At 42.5% G+C, this 15,704-nt stretch overlaps 1 protein-coding gene across 2 annotated transcripts in view; it reads right to left on the reverse strand.

Moving 5' to 3' along the window:
- The window catches only part of FRY (FRY microtubule binding protein), a 407,062-nt gene that overhangs the window by 182,853 nt on the left and 208,505 nt on the right, over positions 1-15,704 (reverse strand). For both annotated transcript variants that reach the window (XM_054718725.1, XM_054718726.1), the window contains exon 30: positions 620-719. In XM_054718725.1, the coding sequence (XP_054574700.1) occupies positions 620-719 (100 nt within the window). The remainder of the gene's footprint in view (positions 1-619; positions 720-15,704) is intronic.

A 15,704-nucleotide genomic window follows, 5' to 3' on the forward strand; every position in this document is an offset into this window, starting at 1 on the left:
ATAGTATTCAATATAGTAGCATCTATATATATAAAAGCCTAAGCAACTGTTACGACCGAATGACCAGAACGACCGATTGACCAGTCGCTATGACGCACACCGACCACAGGGGGCAAATGCTCAACACAGGAGCTGCCCCCTGGTGGTCAGTGCTCTCCCACAGCCAACCTTCCGTGGCCCCTCCCTGCAGCCGGCCAACCTCCTGCAGCCCCTTCCCCCTGGCTGGCCGGCCCCCCAGTGGCCCTGATCAGGGGTGGGGCCGGCTGGCCAATCTCCCACAGCCCCTCCCTAGCCCCGGACAGCTGGCCAGCCTCCTGTGGCCCCTCCCCGCAGCTGGCCAGCCCACCTCCCATGGCCCCTCCCCCCAGCTAACTGACCCCCAATAGGCCTCAATCTCTGGCCAGGCGGAGGGACCCCACCCATGCACAAATTTGTGCACTGGGCCTCTAGTTTAATATAGTTATATTCAGTGGATAGCATCAGTTAATTCCTATTTACAGTGATATGCACATATGACATAAATAAACGCATATCAAGAAATAGCAACCCAGGGATCAACCCCCATTTCTATTTTCTGTGCCCAAGGGTGGATGTTTCTATGTCAGTAAATGGTACATGCCTGCATGAGCTGCATGGAGATTTCATAGGTCTCTCTGTTGGTGTCAGAGGCCTTAAATAGAACAAGGTTTAGCAATGTCACTATGTCGAAGGGATAGTTCCTAAAAAAAACAAAACAGAAAAAACACACCAAAAAGCACAGTTTGTAAGACTGCCTGACTAGTAATCTTAATAAACCAATTACCTCTCAAATTCTAGAAGTCACACTGACCTCAGTCACACTTAATGACATCCCATGCCCATTTGGCAATTATTTTGCCTCCTTTTTTTTAAAAAAAAATTCTTTATTGTTTAAAGTATTACATATGCCTACCTTATCCTCCATTGACCTCTCCCCTGCCACCTTCTCCCCCAAGCCCAAGCCCTCACCCCCTACAGTCTGTGTCCATTGGTTATGGTCATATGCATGCATACAAATCCTTTGGTTGACTTCTTACCCCCTCACTCCCTGCCTTCCCTTATAGGTTGTACAGTCTGATCAATGCTTCTATATCTCTGGTTCTGTTTTTGTTCATCAGTTTATGTTGTTCATTATATTCCACACATGAGTAAGATCATGTGATATTTATCTTTCTCTGAATGGCTTATTTCACTTAGCATAATGCTCTCTAGTTCCATCCATGCTGTTGCAAATGGTAAGAATTCCTTCTTTTTTACAGCAGCATAGAATTCCATTGTGTAGATGTATTGCCTCCTTCTTTTGCTGTTTATTAGTAGATACAGGGAAATAACTCTATTTTTGTTTAAAATTGAACACTGTCACACCAGGAGAAACAAACATTAAAAAAATATATCTAATACATAGAGATTTTAATGAAAAATACAAATAGAAAGGATAGCATTTAGATGACATATTTAAATTTTTTAATATCTCACTGATTTAATATTTTCATTCAATTTCTCTACATTTATTAAGCAAGAAACATATACCATGAACAACTTCAAAGTACTTATGATATTACTAGAGGCCCAGTGCACGTATTCATGCACTGGTGGGGTCCCTTGGCCTGGCCTGCAGGGATCAGGCTGAAACTGGCTCTCTGACATCCCCTGAGGGGTCCTGGATTGTGAGAGGGCGAAGGCCAGGCCGAGGGATTCCACCTGTGCATGATCAGGGCCAGGGAGGGACTGTGTGAGGGCTCCAGGGCATGTCTCGCCCATCTTGCTCAGTCCCGATGGGCCGGACCCCAACAGCAAGCTAACCTATCGGTCAGAGAATCTGCCCCCTGGTGGTCAGTGCGCATCATAGTGACTGGTCATGTGGTCAAGTGAACAGTTGGACACTTAGCACATTAGGCTTTTATTATATAGGATTAGTGAGGCTAATCCTAAGGACAGCTTCCAGTATATTTAGGGAGACAAAACTATACAGTCTAGTTATGATGAGTGGTATGATGGCAGGCTGTGAACTCTTGATGAGGGACACCTAAATCAGAGTTGGGTCAGTAAAGGCTTTTTCCACGGAGAGACAAATAAACTGAGCCTCAAGCCCCAGGAGACATCAGCCAGGTCATGGAAGGGTGGTAATGGGAGTGTTCTGGGCAAAGAGAACATTTTAAAAAATTACAAGAAGGAAACAGCAAGATACCTTATGACAAAGGAAAGACTCTCTGAGTGAAAGAAATAAGTAGAAGAATAGAAGGTGACGGGACTGGGGTGGGGGTGGGGGTGGGGGAATGTGTGAAGATCCTACAGGATTTGCAATGGGCATAAGGGTGGGGAGATGTGTGAAGAAATGACATTAGGTTTTGAACACTTACTCTGGCTGCTGAATGGAGAATGGGTTGCAGGAGGTCAATATTGGAAGCTGTGACAATCATCCAGATAAGAATTGATAAGGGTTTGAATGAGTGCAGGGACAGTAGAAACAGAAATGTCAGCAGGATTTGGTAATTGATTGTATGTGTGGTATGAAAGCTAGGGGAAAATAGGGACATGGACAACAAAGTATGAGGCAATTAGAGGCACAATCAGATGGAACATGGAGATCAAATCTACTATTTCTTGCTATGGTATACTATTTAAAGATGATATCTTTTTTTACTGTATGCATTTTCTTAACTATAGTGGAAATAAGGTCACAAATGGAAAACTCCTGGCAAGAAAACTATTAGTGAATGGTCTGTACCAGAAGACTGCCAAGAAATCTATGGCATTTTTATACAACAATAGTGAACTTACAGAAAGAGAGATTTAAAAAAAATCCCATTTACCATCGCACCAAAAAATTTAAGATACTTAGGAATAAACTTAACTAAGGAGGTAAAAGACCTGAACTCAGAAAACTACAGGACACTGAAAAAAGAGATAGAGGAAGACATAAACAGATGGAAGAACATACTGTGTTCATGGATTGGTAGAATCAACATCATTAAAATGTCCACACTACCCAAAGCAATCTATAGATTCAATGCACTCCCCATTAAAATGCCAACGGCATATTTCACAGACCTAGAACAAACTCTCCAAAAATTCATCTGGAATAAAAAAAAAAAAAAGACCCCAAATAGCTGCAGCAATCCTGAGAAAGAAGAACAAAGTAGGAGGGATCTCAATACCTGATATTTATTTTAAGGCAACTTTCAGAAAGCAGAAGGTAGCCTGAAGGTGAAAAACATACTTGTTATTCTGCGGGTTCCTTTATTGATTGTATATAATTATACTGTCTCAGAAGTTGTTTTGTAACTTTCACTCTTCTAGAAAGGCACAATCCTACTATGAATACAGGCCCATCTTATGGTAGAAAAGCTTAGTGAGAGATTACAGTGAGAGTTGCTTAGACTCATAAAAAAAGATTTGTACTTTTTATATTCTATATTACTTAAATTTTAATTTTTATGGTATTAGTAATACATGGATATATTTTCCTTTAAAAAAACACACACATGAGGCTTTAGGACCCACTCTGAAGATGCTCCACTTTCATGGCTGGCAAGTCAGTGTTGGTTGTAGGCAGGTGCATAGAATAAAATGTGGACATGTCCCATTTCCTTCTCTCCCTCAGCCATTGTTTCTGACCCTACATGCAATCACTGTCAACATTTTGGTGTGTGTCCTAGCCCTTTTCTAAGTCGATACACAAAGATGTGTATGTACATACCCCACCCCCACTATACAGGATTTTAAACATAAATGAGATTATACTACCTACGTGTGGTGTTTGAAAATTAGGTTTTACAGTGAACAGTAAGGCCCACTTCAGTCTTCTTTAAAAGCTGCACAGTATTCCACAGTGTGGACAGACTATAAATAACCACTCGTGTAGTGGATGCAGTGGTGTGCCACCTAGAGTCCTCTTTCAGAACCCGCCACTCAATCCTCCAACTGAAGTTTTGGAGGCTGGTATTGCTGGCTGAACCCTCTCTGGGAATTGCCTTCAGCCTGAGAGATGTACTCCGGCCAAGGTCATGCCTGCTCCCCAGCAGCAGCAGCCCCTGAGGGACTGGTTGAAGTTTTCACTCCTTTGCCCAGTTCTACTTCCTTCACTTCCCCATAGATGTTGACCTCGTGGGGTTTTATTAATGAATTTCCTGCACTCAGATCCTCTGTTATTCTCATTTTTTCCCACTATTATAATGCCACAAACACCAGATGTGTAAGTATTTCTTTAAAACAGAAGACATCATGCAGGGTCAAAGGGCATATTTAAATTTTGGGGAGATACTGCACTATTGCCTTCCAAAATGGCTTTACTAATTTGCACTCCAAAATGATTACTTTTCTAGAACTTTCAGTTTTAAATGAACAAAAAGCATGAGGGTGATGTGTCAGATAGAGAATTGGGGAAAGCCCCCAGACAATGGTGGTGAAGAGGATGATGAAGGATGGGTAACATTTATGTTATGATGTGCTTACTTTGTGCCAGTTACTGCCTTCACCTAGATTTGTGATTTAATTGTCACAAAATGCTGCTTAGGCTTAGAGAAGCTAAGCACTTGCCCAAGGTCACATAGAAGTAGTGGATCCTAGACTCTCTCCTTGGATATGCCTAACTCCAAAGGACTCATGCTTTTACCCACAGTGTTCCTAGCAGCCCACAGCAGAACATGTCACAAGCAGTCTACATTGGAATTCTTACAAACTACAATATCTAGAAGCAGACCATTCTGATTGTGAAAATAGAAAGGACATTTTTTTTTTGAGCCCCATAGTGCAGAGGTGGCCCTACCCACATCTCTATCTTTGACACTGGGACTTAATTCATATATATTTATATAGAGAAAACACTGCTGGGAATTTAAAGGCAGGAAAAGAACAGATAAAGCCTGTCTCTTACGTGGGGCTGTGCACTTGACCAAGTAATGAGGGCATTCATTAGTTGCTTAAGAATGACCTATGGAATTTATGTGAAACAATACTGAGAGGAATAACACAGATCCAGAAAATGAAAAAAAAAAAAAACCCAGATAAGAAAAAGTGAGAAAGATATAAAATGAACAAGAGAGAACACATAAACCATGTGAATGTAGTTATATTAAACAGGCTTAGAAATGGAATCGTATACTTTCCAGCATTTAATTATTCACCATAGGCCCTCTGGAACGGCACAAGATGAATAAAGGCAGTTGTGATTATACAGAATAAAAATCAAGTGGTTAAATAAATGTGAAAGGTAGGTATGATTCAGAAAGTAAACAAGAAAAAAGTGTGGAGGTTTTTTTCAATCTAGAAAAGAGAAGATTTTTTAAATATATATTTTTATTGATTCACAAAGGAAAGGAGACATAGAAACATCAATGATGAGAAAGAATTATTGACCAGCTGCCTCCTGCACACCCCACACTGGGGATCGAGCTCACAACCCGGGCATGTGCTCTTGACTGCAATTGAACCCGGGACCCTTCAGTCCACAGTCAACTCTAGCCACTGAGCCAAACCAGCCAGGGCTAGAAAGGAGGAGATTTTTGAAGAATTTGGGAAATACCCACTAGCTATGGTTTCTTTAGCACTAAATGACAAAGGTCAGGGTAACTCTGAGGCATTCTTTTAACAGATTTTACTAGTCGATGGAGGGGATTACTCTGTAGCTTTTTGCCTCTAATAGCTAGTGAATAATAGTGTCTACAGGGTGCTTTTTAGGGCCAGGTTTCAGATCAAGAGACTTATTTTATTTAATCCATGCTCTAGCCTTATTATCACTCCCATTTTACAGATGAGTAAGAATTTGTAGTAACTTGCCCAAAACACACAAGTTGAATTCAAACTCAAGATACTTAAGTTTCCATCTTTTCATATATCTGTTGGTCATTTGTATGCCTTCCTGGTAGAAGTAAGTGTCTATTCAGGTCCTATGCTCATTTTTAAATTGGGTTGTTTGCTTTTTTGTTGTTGAATTGTATGTGTTCTTTATATATTTTGGATATTTAACCTCTGGTTGGAGGTGTTATTTGCAAATGTCTTCTCCCATTTGGGTGATTGCCTTTTTGTTTTGTTGACAGTTTCTTTTGCTATGCAGAAGCTTTTTCGTATGATATACTCCCATTCATTTATTTTTGCTTTTACTTCCCTTGCCTTTGAGGTCAAATTAATAAAATCCTCTCTAAGAACTAAGTTCATAAGTTTAATTTGTTTACTATGTTTTCTATGTAATTTATTGTTTCAGGTCTTATATTTAGGTCTTTTATTCCTTTGAGTTAATTTTTGTATATGGAAACAAACAACTTCACTAGCTATTAGGGAACTGCAAATCAAAACTACAATGGAATACAACCTTACACCTGTTAGAATGGTTATTACCAACAAGAAGAGCAATAAAAAATGTTGGAGAGGCTGTGGAGATAAAGAAACCCTCATTTACTACTGATGGGAATGTAAACTGGTACAGCCACTACGGAAAACAATATGGAGGCTCCTCAAAAAACTAAGAATAGAGTTACCATATGGCCCAGCAATCCTGCTTCTGGGTATCTACCCCAAATATTTAAAGACATTTATTAATAAAGACTAGTGGCCCGGTGCACAAAATTCGTGCACATTAAAAGGGAATTAATTAGAGGAAATATTTTAATATTACTATTTGCCCTTTCTCTATAATAGAAGTGTCAGAGATGAAAGAAAATTAGTAAAATGTATATGAAAATCACCCTCCTGGGGCGCACTGCAGGACCCAGAGTCAAGTCCACACCCACTCATGTGCACCTCGAAATCATGTGAGACCCAGACCCAGCTGGCCCCACCCCCATTGGGTGAGATCCAGACCCGACCAGCTCCACCCCTGTCAAGCCCCGCCCGGCGGGGGGGCACAGCCCTAGGTCTGCCGGCCTGGTGCCAGGGCGGGGGTGTGGCCTGAGGTCCCCTGGCAAGCCCCACTTGGTGGGGGGCATAGCCTGAGGTCCCTGGCTGGGTTCTGGGGTGGGTCCTCAGGTCCCCCGGCCTGGGGCAAAGGGTGTGGCCTGAGGTCCCCCAGCCCAGCACCGGGACGGGGGGTATGCCTTGAGGTCCCCTGTCAAGCCCCACCTGGTGGGGGAGGTGGTGCGGCCTGAGGTCCCCAGTCAAGTCCATCTGGGCAGGGGGTGCAGTCTCAGGTCCCCCGCCCTGGCCTGGTGCCACGCAGCCTCAGGTCCCTGCTGATCGCTTGTTATGGGAACCTCACTTCCACTGTGGGCATAGCCATCTTGTGTTGCTGGAACCCCACCTCTGCTGTGGGCGCAGCCATCTTGTGATGGCGTGAGGGTTAATTTGCATATCACCTCTTTATTATATAGGATATATGTACCCTATGTTCATTGCATCATTATTCATGATGGCCAAGACATGGCAAGTGTCTTTTGATAAATGATTGGATAAAAAAGATGTGGTACATATATACAGTGGAATATTAATCAGCCATAAGAAAAGACGAAATACTGCCATTTGGGACAACACTGCTAGCTCTTGAGATTATCATGCTAAGCAAATAAGTCAGGGAGCGTATGATTTCTTTTTTTTTAAAAAAATATATTTTATTGATTTTTTTACAGAGAGGAAGAGAAAGGGACAGAGAGTTAGAAACATCGATGAGAGAGAAACATCGATCAGCTGCCTCTTGCACACCCCCCACTGGGAATGTGCCCGCAACCAAGGTACATGCCCTTGACCGGAATCGAACCTGGGACCCTTGAGTCCGCAGGCCGACGCTCTATCCACTGAGCCAAACCGGTTTCGGCAAGAACCATATGATTTCAATCATATGTGGGATATAAAAGTAAAAGCAACAAATGCACAAATGACAAACAAACAAAACTCATAGACACAGATAACAGTATGGTGGTTACTAGAGGAAAGGGGTTGGGGTAGTAAAGGGTAAAGGGGGTCACATATATGGTGATGAAAGGAGCTTTGACATTGTGAGGTAAACACACAATATGATATACAAATGATGTATTATAGAATTGTGCACTTGAAATCTATATGATTTTACTAACCAACTAGAGGCTCGGTGAACAAAATTTGTGCATGGGGGGGGGTGTCCCTCAGCCCAGCCTGTACCCTCTCCAATCTGGGACCCCTTGAGGGATGTCCGACTGCCCATTTAGGCCCGATACCGGTAGGATTGGGCCTAAACGGGCAGTTGGGCATCCCTCTCACAATCCAGGACTGCTGGCTCCCAACTGCTCACCTGCCTGCCTTCCTGATTGCCCCTAACAGCTTCTGCCTGCCAACCTGATCACCCCCTAACCACTCCCCTGCCAGCCTGATTGATGCCTAACTGCTCCCCTGCCAGCCTGTTTGCCCCTAACTGCTCTCCCCTGCAGGCCTGGGTCCCCCGCAACTGCCCTTCCCTGCAGGCCTGGTTACCCTCAAATTCCCTCCTCTGACAGCCTGGTCACCCCTAAGTGCCCTCCCCTGCAGGCTTGATCGCCCCCAACTGCCCTCCCTTGCAGACCTGGTCCCTCCCAACTACCCTCCCCTGCTGGCCATCTTGTGCCGGCCATCTTGTGTCCATGTGGGGGCAGGATCTTTGACCACATGGGGGCAGCCATCTTGTGTGTTGGAGTGATGGTCAATCTGCATATTACTCTTTTATTAGATAGGGTAGAGGCCTGGTGCATGGGTGGGGGCCAGCTGGTTTGCCCTGAAGGGTGTTCCAGATCAGGGTAGGGGTTCCCTTGGGGCGTGGGGTAGCCTGGGCGAGGGACTGTGGTGGTTTGCAGGCCGGCCACGACCCCCGGAGACCAAGCGGAGGCCCTGGTATCTGGGATTTATTTATCTTCTACATTGAAACTTTGTAGCCTGGAGCAGAGCCAAGCCTTCTGCTCTCTCCGTGGCAGCAGCCATTTCTGTTGGGATTTATTTATCTTCTATAATTGAAACTTTGTAGCCCTAAGTGGAGGCCTGGGCTGGCCAGGGCAGGCGGAAAGCTTGGCTTCCTCCATCTCCGGGGGCAACCCTAGCCTCCTGCTGTCTCCAGCTCCGTGGCTGCCACCATTTTTGTTGGGATTTATTTATCTTATATCATTTAAACTTTGTAGCATTGAGTGGAGGCCTGGGCCAGCAAGGGCAGGCAGAAAGCTTGGCTTCCTGCATTGCCAGGGAAACCCAAGCCTCCCTCCTGCTCTCTGTGGCCACAGCCATCTTGGTTGGGTTTATTTGCATATTTGCTCCTGATTGGCTTGTGGGCGTGGCTTGTGGGCATTGCTTGTGGGTGTAGTGGAGGTATTGTCAATTTGCATATTACTCTTTTATTAGATAGGACTAGAGGCCCGATGCATGAAAATTCATACACTGGAGGGGGAGTCCCTCAGCCCAGCCTGCCACCTCTCACAGTCTGGGAGCCCTCAGGGGCAGGAGGCGACCCGGTGATCAGGGGAAGGCAATGCCCCATCACACCTCTGCTGCTGCCACTGCTGGCAGTGCAAGCCTCAGCCAGCCCTGGTTACATGAGCCTCGGGTGGCCCTGGGTGGCTGGGCAACCACCATCTGAGGCTTACCTGCACCTTGGGCTGACCCTGGCCAGCTGGGGGGCTGAGGGACTCCGGAGGCAGGTGCATGGAGTGGTGGGGCCCACCTGGGGGTGGGCCGGGCCTTGTTGCATGCCTGCTGCCCTGGCAGGGCTGAGGGGACTGGGTGCTGTCATTTTGTGACTGTGGGCGCTGCCATCTTTGAAGGCGGGACAGTCAATTAGCATATTCCCTCCTTATTGGCTGTGACTGCCACCATCTTTGTGATGGCGTGAGGGTCAATTAGCATATTCCCTCTTTATTAGGTAGGATATTACCCTAATAAATTTCATTAAGAAAATATAGTAAGTTTTTAGAGCCCAAATACCCACACTTGCAACCCGAGGCTAAACATCACTAGGTAGGGAGTGTATAGGGATTCATGAGTCATAAGCTTCATATTTCTTCCTTGGAAATTGATCAAGTGGGGCACTGACTTTTAAGATGTCAAGGTTTCTGGGCCTGTTTTAAATTAGGAAAGATTTATAGTTAACTTAAGGCAAAACAAACGTACAAACAACGACAACAAAAATAAACCCAACACAATTCTTTAAAAGTTAAAACTTTGACTTTGTATATAATTCTGAAATATCTATTAAATATCTTTAGTAGTATTTTGGATAGACAGTAAGAATAAAGTCAATGGAATACTTAAGTATTTAATTAAATGTTAAGAGAATTTTGTTAGGTTAGTGATTGGAAATGGCCTGTACTTCTAATGTGGAGCATACTCTTTACCTTGATTAATAACCTTGAAAAGCCAATTAATCTCTTTTGCAATTTCCTTATCTGTTCTGTACTGATATGATTTGGAGTTAAGAGGAAAGTTAATAAGAACATGGACAGAAGCCAAATAGTTACTTGAACTACTGCTGTCTAATAGGTGAACTATTTTCTTTTGTGCTAAATTATAGTACTGAGATAGATTTAATAGATTTTAATAAAATATAAATCATATTTTATGAAAAATTCTTCAAAATTAATATTGCCAGGTCTACCATCACTTTCTACTTTTATCTTTACTTCTCTTGGTCCTATTCAAGTGCCACTCTGACTTCCAAATCTCTTAATAGAACCAGAGTTATATGATAGTCATAGTTACAGTTATAGGTTTGATTGGAGACCAGCAAGTTCACTACACACACACACACACACACACATACACACACACACACACACTCAATTACAGAAATAAAAGAAACAAAGAACAAGAATGTAGAGACTATGTCTGGCCCATGTTGCTCAGTGGCTGAGCATCGACCTATGAACCAGAAGGTCATGCCCATGTTGTGGGCTTGATTCCCAGTAGGGGGAATGTAGAAGGCAGTGGATTCAAAATTCTCTCTCACCATTAATGTTTCTATCTCCCTCTCCCTTCCTCTCTGAGATCAATAAAAGCATTTTTATTAATTTAAATTCTTTATTGTTGAAAGTATTACATATGCATCCTTTTTCCCCCATTGACCTCTTTCCGGCCACTCCTCCCCACCCCCGCACATGCCCTCACCCCCCTACTGTCTATGTCCATTGGTTATGCTTATATGAATGCATACAAGTCCTTTGGTTGATCTCTTAACCCCCGCCATCCTCCCCTGTTTTATCTTTGAGGTTTGATGGTCTGTTCGATACTTCTATGACTCTGGCTATATTTTTGTTCATCAGTTTACCTTTTCATTATATTCCACAAATGAGTGAGATCAAGTGGTATTTATCATTCTCTGACTGCCTTATTTCATTTAGCATAATGCTCTCCAGGTATATCCATGCTGTTGAAAATGGTAAGAGTTCTTCCTTTTTTATAGCAGTACTAGAGGCATGGTGCATGAAATTCGTGCATAGGTGGGGTCCCTAGGCCTGGCCAGCGATCAGGGCCTATCAGGCCCATCTTGCCCAATTCCGATCAGGGCTGGGCCAGCCGGAGCCTGCTGGCTGGGGAAAGGGATGGATGGAGGGACTTACAGGAGGTTGGCTGGCCCTAGGAGATTGGCTGTGGGAGCACACTGACCACCAGGGGGCAGCTCGTGCATTGAGCATCTGCCCCCTGGTGGTCAGTGTGCATCATAGCAACTGGTTGACCAGTCGTTCTGGTCGTCTGGGCATAACGGTGGGTTAGGCTTTTATATATATACATATAGATAGATACATAGATATAGATAGATAGATAGATAGTATCCCATTGTGTAGATGTACCATAGTGTTTTTAATCCACTTATTGCTGATGGGCACTTAGGCTGTTTCCACATCTTAGCTATTGTAAATGGTGCTGCTATGAACATAAGGGCACATATATTTTTTCAGATTGGTGTTTCTGATTTCTTGGGATATATTCCTAGAAGTGGGATCACTGGGTCAAATGGGAGTTCCATTTTTAGTTTTTTGAGGAAACTCCATACTGTTCTCCACAGTGGCTGCACCAGTCTTGCATTCCCACCAGCAGTGCACGAGGGTTTCTTTTTCTCCACATCCTCAGCAGCACTTATTGTTTGTTGATTTGTTGATAATAGCCATTCTGACAGGTGTGAGATGGTACCTCATTATCATTTTGATTTGCATCTCTTGGATGATTAGTGACTTTGAGCATTTTTTTCAAATGTCTCTTGGCCTTCTGTATGTTCACTAACAAAAAGTGTCTATTTAGGTCCTTGGCTCATTTTTTGATTGGATTGTTTATCTTCCTTTTGTTAAGTTGTATGGGTTCCCTATAAATTTTGGAGATTAAACCCTTATCGGAGATAACATTGGCAAATATGTTCTCCCATGCAGTGGGTTTTCTTGTTGTTTTGTTGATGGTTTCTTTTGCTGTACAGAAACTTTTTATTCTGATGTAGTCCCATTTGTTTATTTTCTCCTTAGTTTCCATTGTTTTAGGAGATGTATTGGTAAACTTATTGCTATGAGATATGTCTGATATTTTGCTGCTTATGGATTCTTCTAAGATTTTTATGGTTTCCCATCTTATGTTTAAGTCTTTTATCCATTTTGAGTTTGTTCTTGTGTACGGTGTAAGTGGTGGTCTAGTTTCATTTTTTGCATATATCTGTCCAATTTTCCCAAAACCACATTGAAGAGACTGTCTTGACTCCATTTTTGTCTCTATGTTGTTTATTTCTGCTCTGATCTTTATTATTTCCTTCCTTCTACTTTGGGGTTTTCTTGTTTCTCTCTTTCTAATTCTTTAAGTTGTAGGGTTAGATAATTTATTACCATTTTTTCTTGATTTCTGAGGTAGGCTTGTAGTGCTATGAATTTTCCTCCAAGGACTGCTTTCACTGTGTCCCATAGATTTTGGCTTGTTGTGTTTTCATTGTCATTTATTTCCAGGATGTTTTTTCATTTTTTTTTTTTTTAATCTCTTTGGTAACCCAAACATTGTTTAATAGCATGCCATTTAGCCTCCAAGTGTTTGAGTTTTTAAAATTGTTTTTATTGTAGTTGATTTCTAATTTGATGCCACTGATCTGAGAAGATGCTTGATATGATTTCTATCTTCTTGATCTTGAAGAGACTTAGTCTGTGGCCTAATATGTGGTCTTTGAAAATGTCTGTGTGCACTTGAGAAGAATGTATATTCTGTAGCTTTGGGGTGAAATATTCTGACAATGTCAATTAATTCTGTCTAATCTAGTGAGTCATTTATGATTTCTGTTTCTTTGTTGATTTTTTTTGTCTATAAGATTGATCCAGTGGTGTCAATGTGGTATTAAAGTCCTCTACTATGATTGTATTGCTGTTGATCTCTCCCTTGATATCTTCCAGAAGTTCTTTTATGTATTTGGATGCTCCTGTATTTGGGGCATATATGTTTACCAGAGTTATAGCCTCTTGTTATATTGCTCCCTTTATTATTATAAAGTGGCCTTCCTTATCTCTTGTTATGGCCTTCACTTTGAGGTCAATTTTGTCAGATATAAATATTGCTACCCCAGTTTTTTTTTTTTTCATTTTCATTTGCCTGAAAATATTTTTTTCCATCCCTTCACTTTCAATCTCTGTGAGTCCTTTGTTCTGAGGTGGGTCTCTTCTAGATAGCATATATATGGGTCATGTTTTCTTATCCATTCAGCTACCCTATGTCTTTTGATTGGAGCATTTAATCCATTTACATATAAGGTTATTATTGATAGGTACTTGTTTGTTGCTATTTTCATTCTTTATGTCCGGGTTCCTTTTAGTTCCCTTTCTATTTCTTCTTTTTACAATAGTCCCTTTAACATTTTTGTATTGTTGGCTTGGTAGTCATAAACTCCCTTAGCCTTTTTTTGTTTGCGAAGCTCCTGATTTCCTCTTCAATTTTGATTGATAGTCTTGTTTGATAGAGTATTCTTGGATTCAGTCCCTTGCTTTGCACCCCTCTGTATTCTTTATTCCATTCCTTACTGGCCTGATGTGTTTCTTTTGGGAAATTGTTTGATAGTCTAATGTTAGATCCATTGTAGGTAACTTTTTGTCTCTCTCTTGTAGCCTTTAAGATTCTTTCTTTATCATTAATGTTTGCCATTGTAATTATGACAAACGTGTTAGTGTGGGTCTTTTTGGGTGCATGTTGTCTGGGATTCTCTGTACTCATGTGACTTTTTTCTTCCCTAAGTCAGGGAAGTTTTCTGTCATCATTTCTTCAAATAGGTTTTCTATTCCTTGCTCCTCTTCTTGACCTTCTGGCACCCCTATTATGCAGATGTTTCTTCATTTCATATTGACCCAAAGCTCCCTTAAACTCTCCTTTTTAATTATTTTTTTCCAATTTCTGTTCAGTTTGGGTGTTTTTTCTACCCTGTCTTCTAACTCACTGATTCGGTCCTCCACTTCTTCTAGTCTGCTGTTCAAACCTTCCATTTTGTTCTTTATTGAAGCTATATCATTCTTCATTTCCTCTTGATTCTTACACATGTTGGTGAATTTCTCATCCAAATGGTTGAGCATCTATAGAACCATTACTCTGAATTCTTTCTCTGACATATTGCTTGCCTCTATTTCATTCAGTTCATTTTCTGGTGATTCCTCCTTTTCTTTCCTTTTGGGATTATTTCTTTGTCTCCCCATTTTTGCTGTCTTTTTCTGGCCCTGAGCACCCTGCTTGAGGTCCAAGAGATTGAAGCCCCTTCGGTCAAATGGTCTGGAAATTTTTAGCCCAGAGGCTGGGTCTGCCTTGAGTCTCATGCCTTTATTGTATTTGCTTTGAGTTGTATCCCCTTCTCCCATGGATCTGGTCCCTCAGGTGTCTGTTTCAGATTCTTGGGGTGGCTGGGGCATGTGCACAGTTCCTCTGGTGTGAGACTCCCTGTGCAGACCCAGAGCCCTTTGGCATGTAATTTGCTGTGTGGCCCCGGAATCCATGGCAGGGTGGTGACCCAGGTTCCTCTGGAAGCGCAATTTGGCTTGGTGCACTGGATTGGTCTGTGCTGTCTTGTGGCCTAGAGTGGGACAAGTGCTCAGTTGCTCCAAGTTGCCCCTCCTGGGGCCCGGGGTGGAGCAGGCACCAGGTTGTCCTGGGTCACACAATCAGCACCCTACTGTAGCCCAGAGTGGAATAAAAGTATTGTTTATAAAAGAATGTAGAAACTCACTTTTTCCCATTATCACACCTGAGAAATATAGGGATTGATATATGAACTAGAGGCCTGGTGCATGAATTCATGCACCAGTGGGGTCCCTTGGTCTGGCCTGTGGGATTTGGCCAAAACCAGTTTTCTGAAATCACCTAAGGGGTCCATGATTGTGAGAGGGTGCAGGCCAGGCCGAGGGACCCAATCAGTGCATAATCAGGGCCAGGGAAGGACATGGGAGATTGGTCAGCCTGGGAGGGACTGCAGGAGGGCTCCAGGGCATGGCTGGCCCATCTCACTCAGTCCTGATCGGCTGGACTCCAGCAGTAAGCTAACCTACTGGTCGACTGTTTGCTCTCTGGTGGTCAGTGCACATCATAGCTAGTGTTTGAGTGGCCCTAGGAAATCATTAGCATATTATGCTTTGATTGGTTGAACAGCCAACTGGATGACTGGACACTTAGCATATTAGGCTTTTATTATATAGGATTATGAAAAAATTGCTAATTTCCCTTTCTAAAACTAAACATAAAAAATTTTAAGCAACAGAGCATTAAAAAATATTCAATCTTTTAGGTATTGTCAAGTCAATTATAACTGGTTCTTTAATAAATGAATCTGCTTA

Source organism: Eptesicus fuscus, chromosome 7 (genome assembly GCF_027574615.1).
Source record: "Eptesicus fuscus isolate TK198812 chromosome 7, DD_ASM_mEF_20220401, whole genome shotgun sequence".
NCBI lineage: Eukaryota > Metazoa > Chordata > Mammalia > Chiroptera > Vespertilionidae > Eptesicus > Eptesicus fuscus.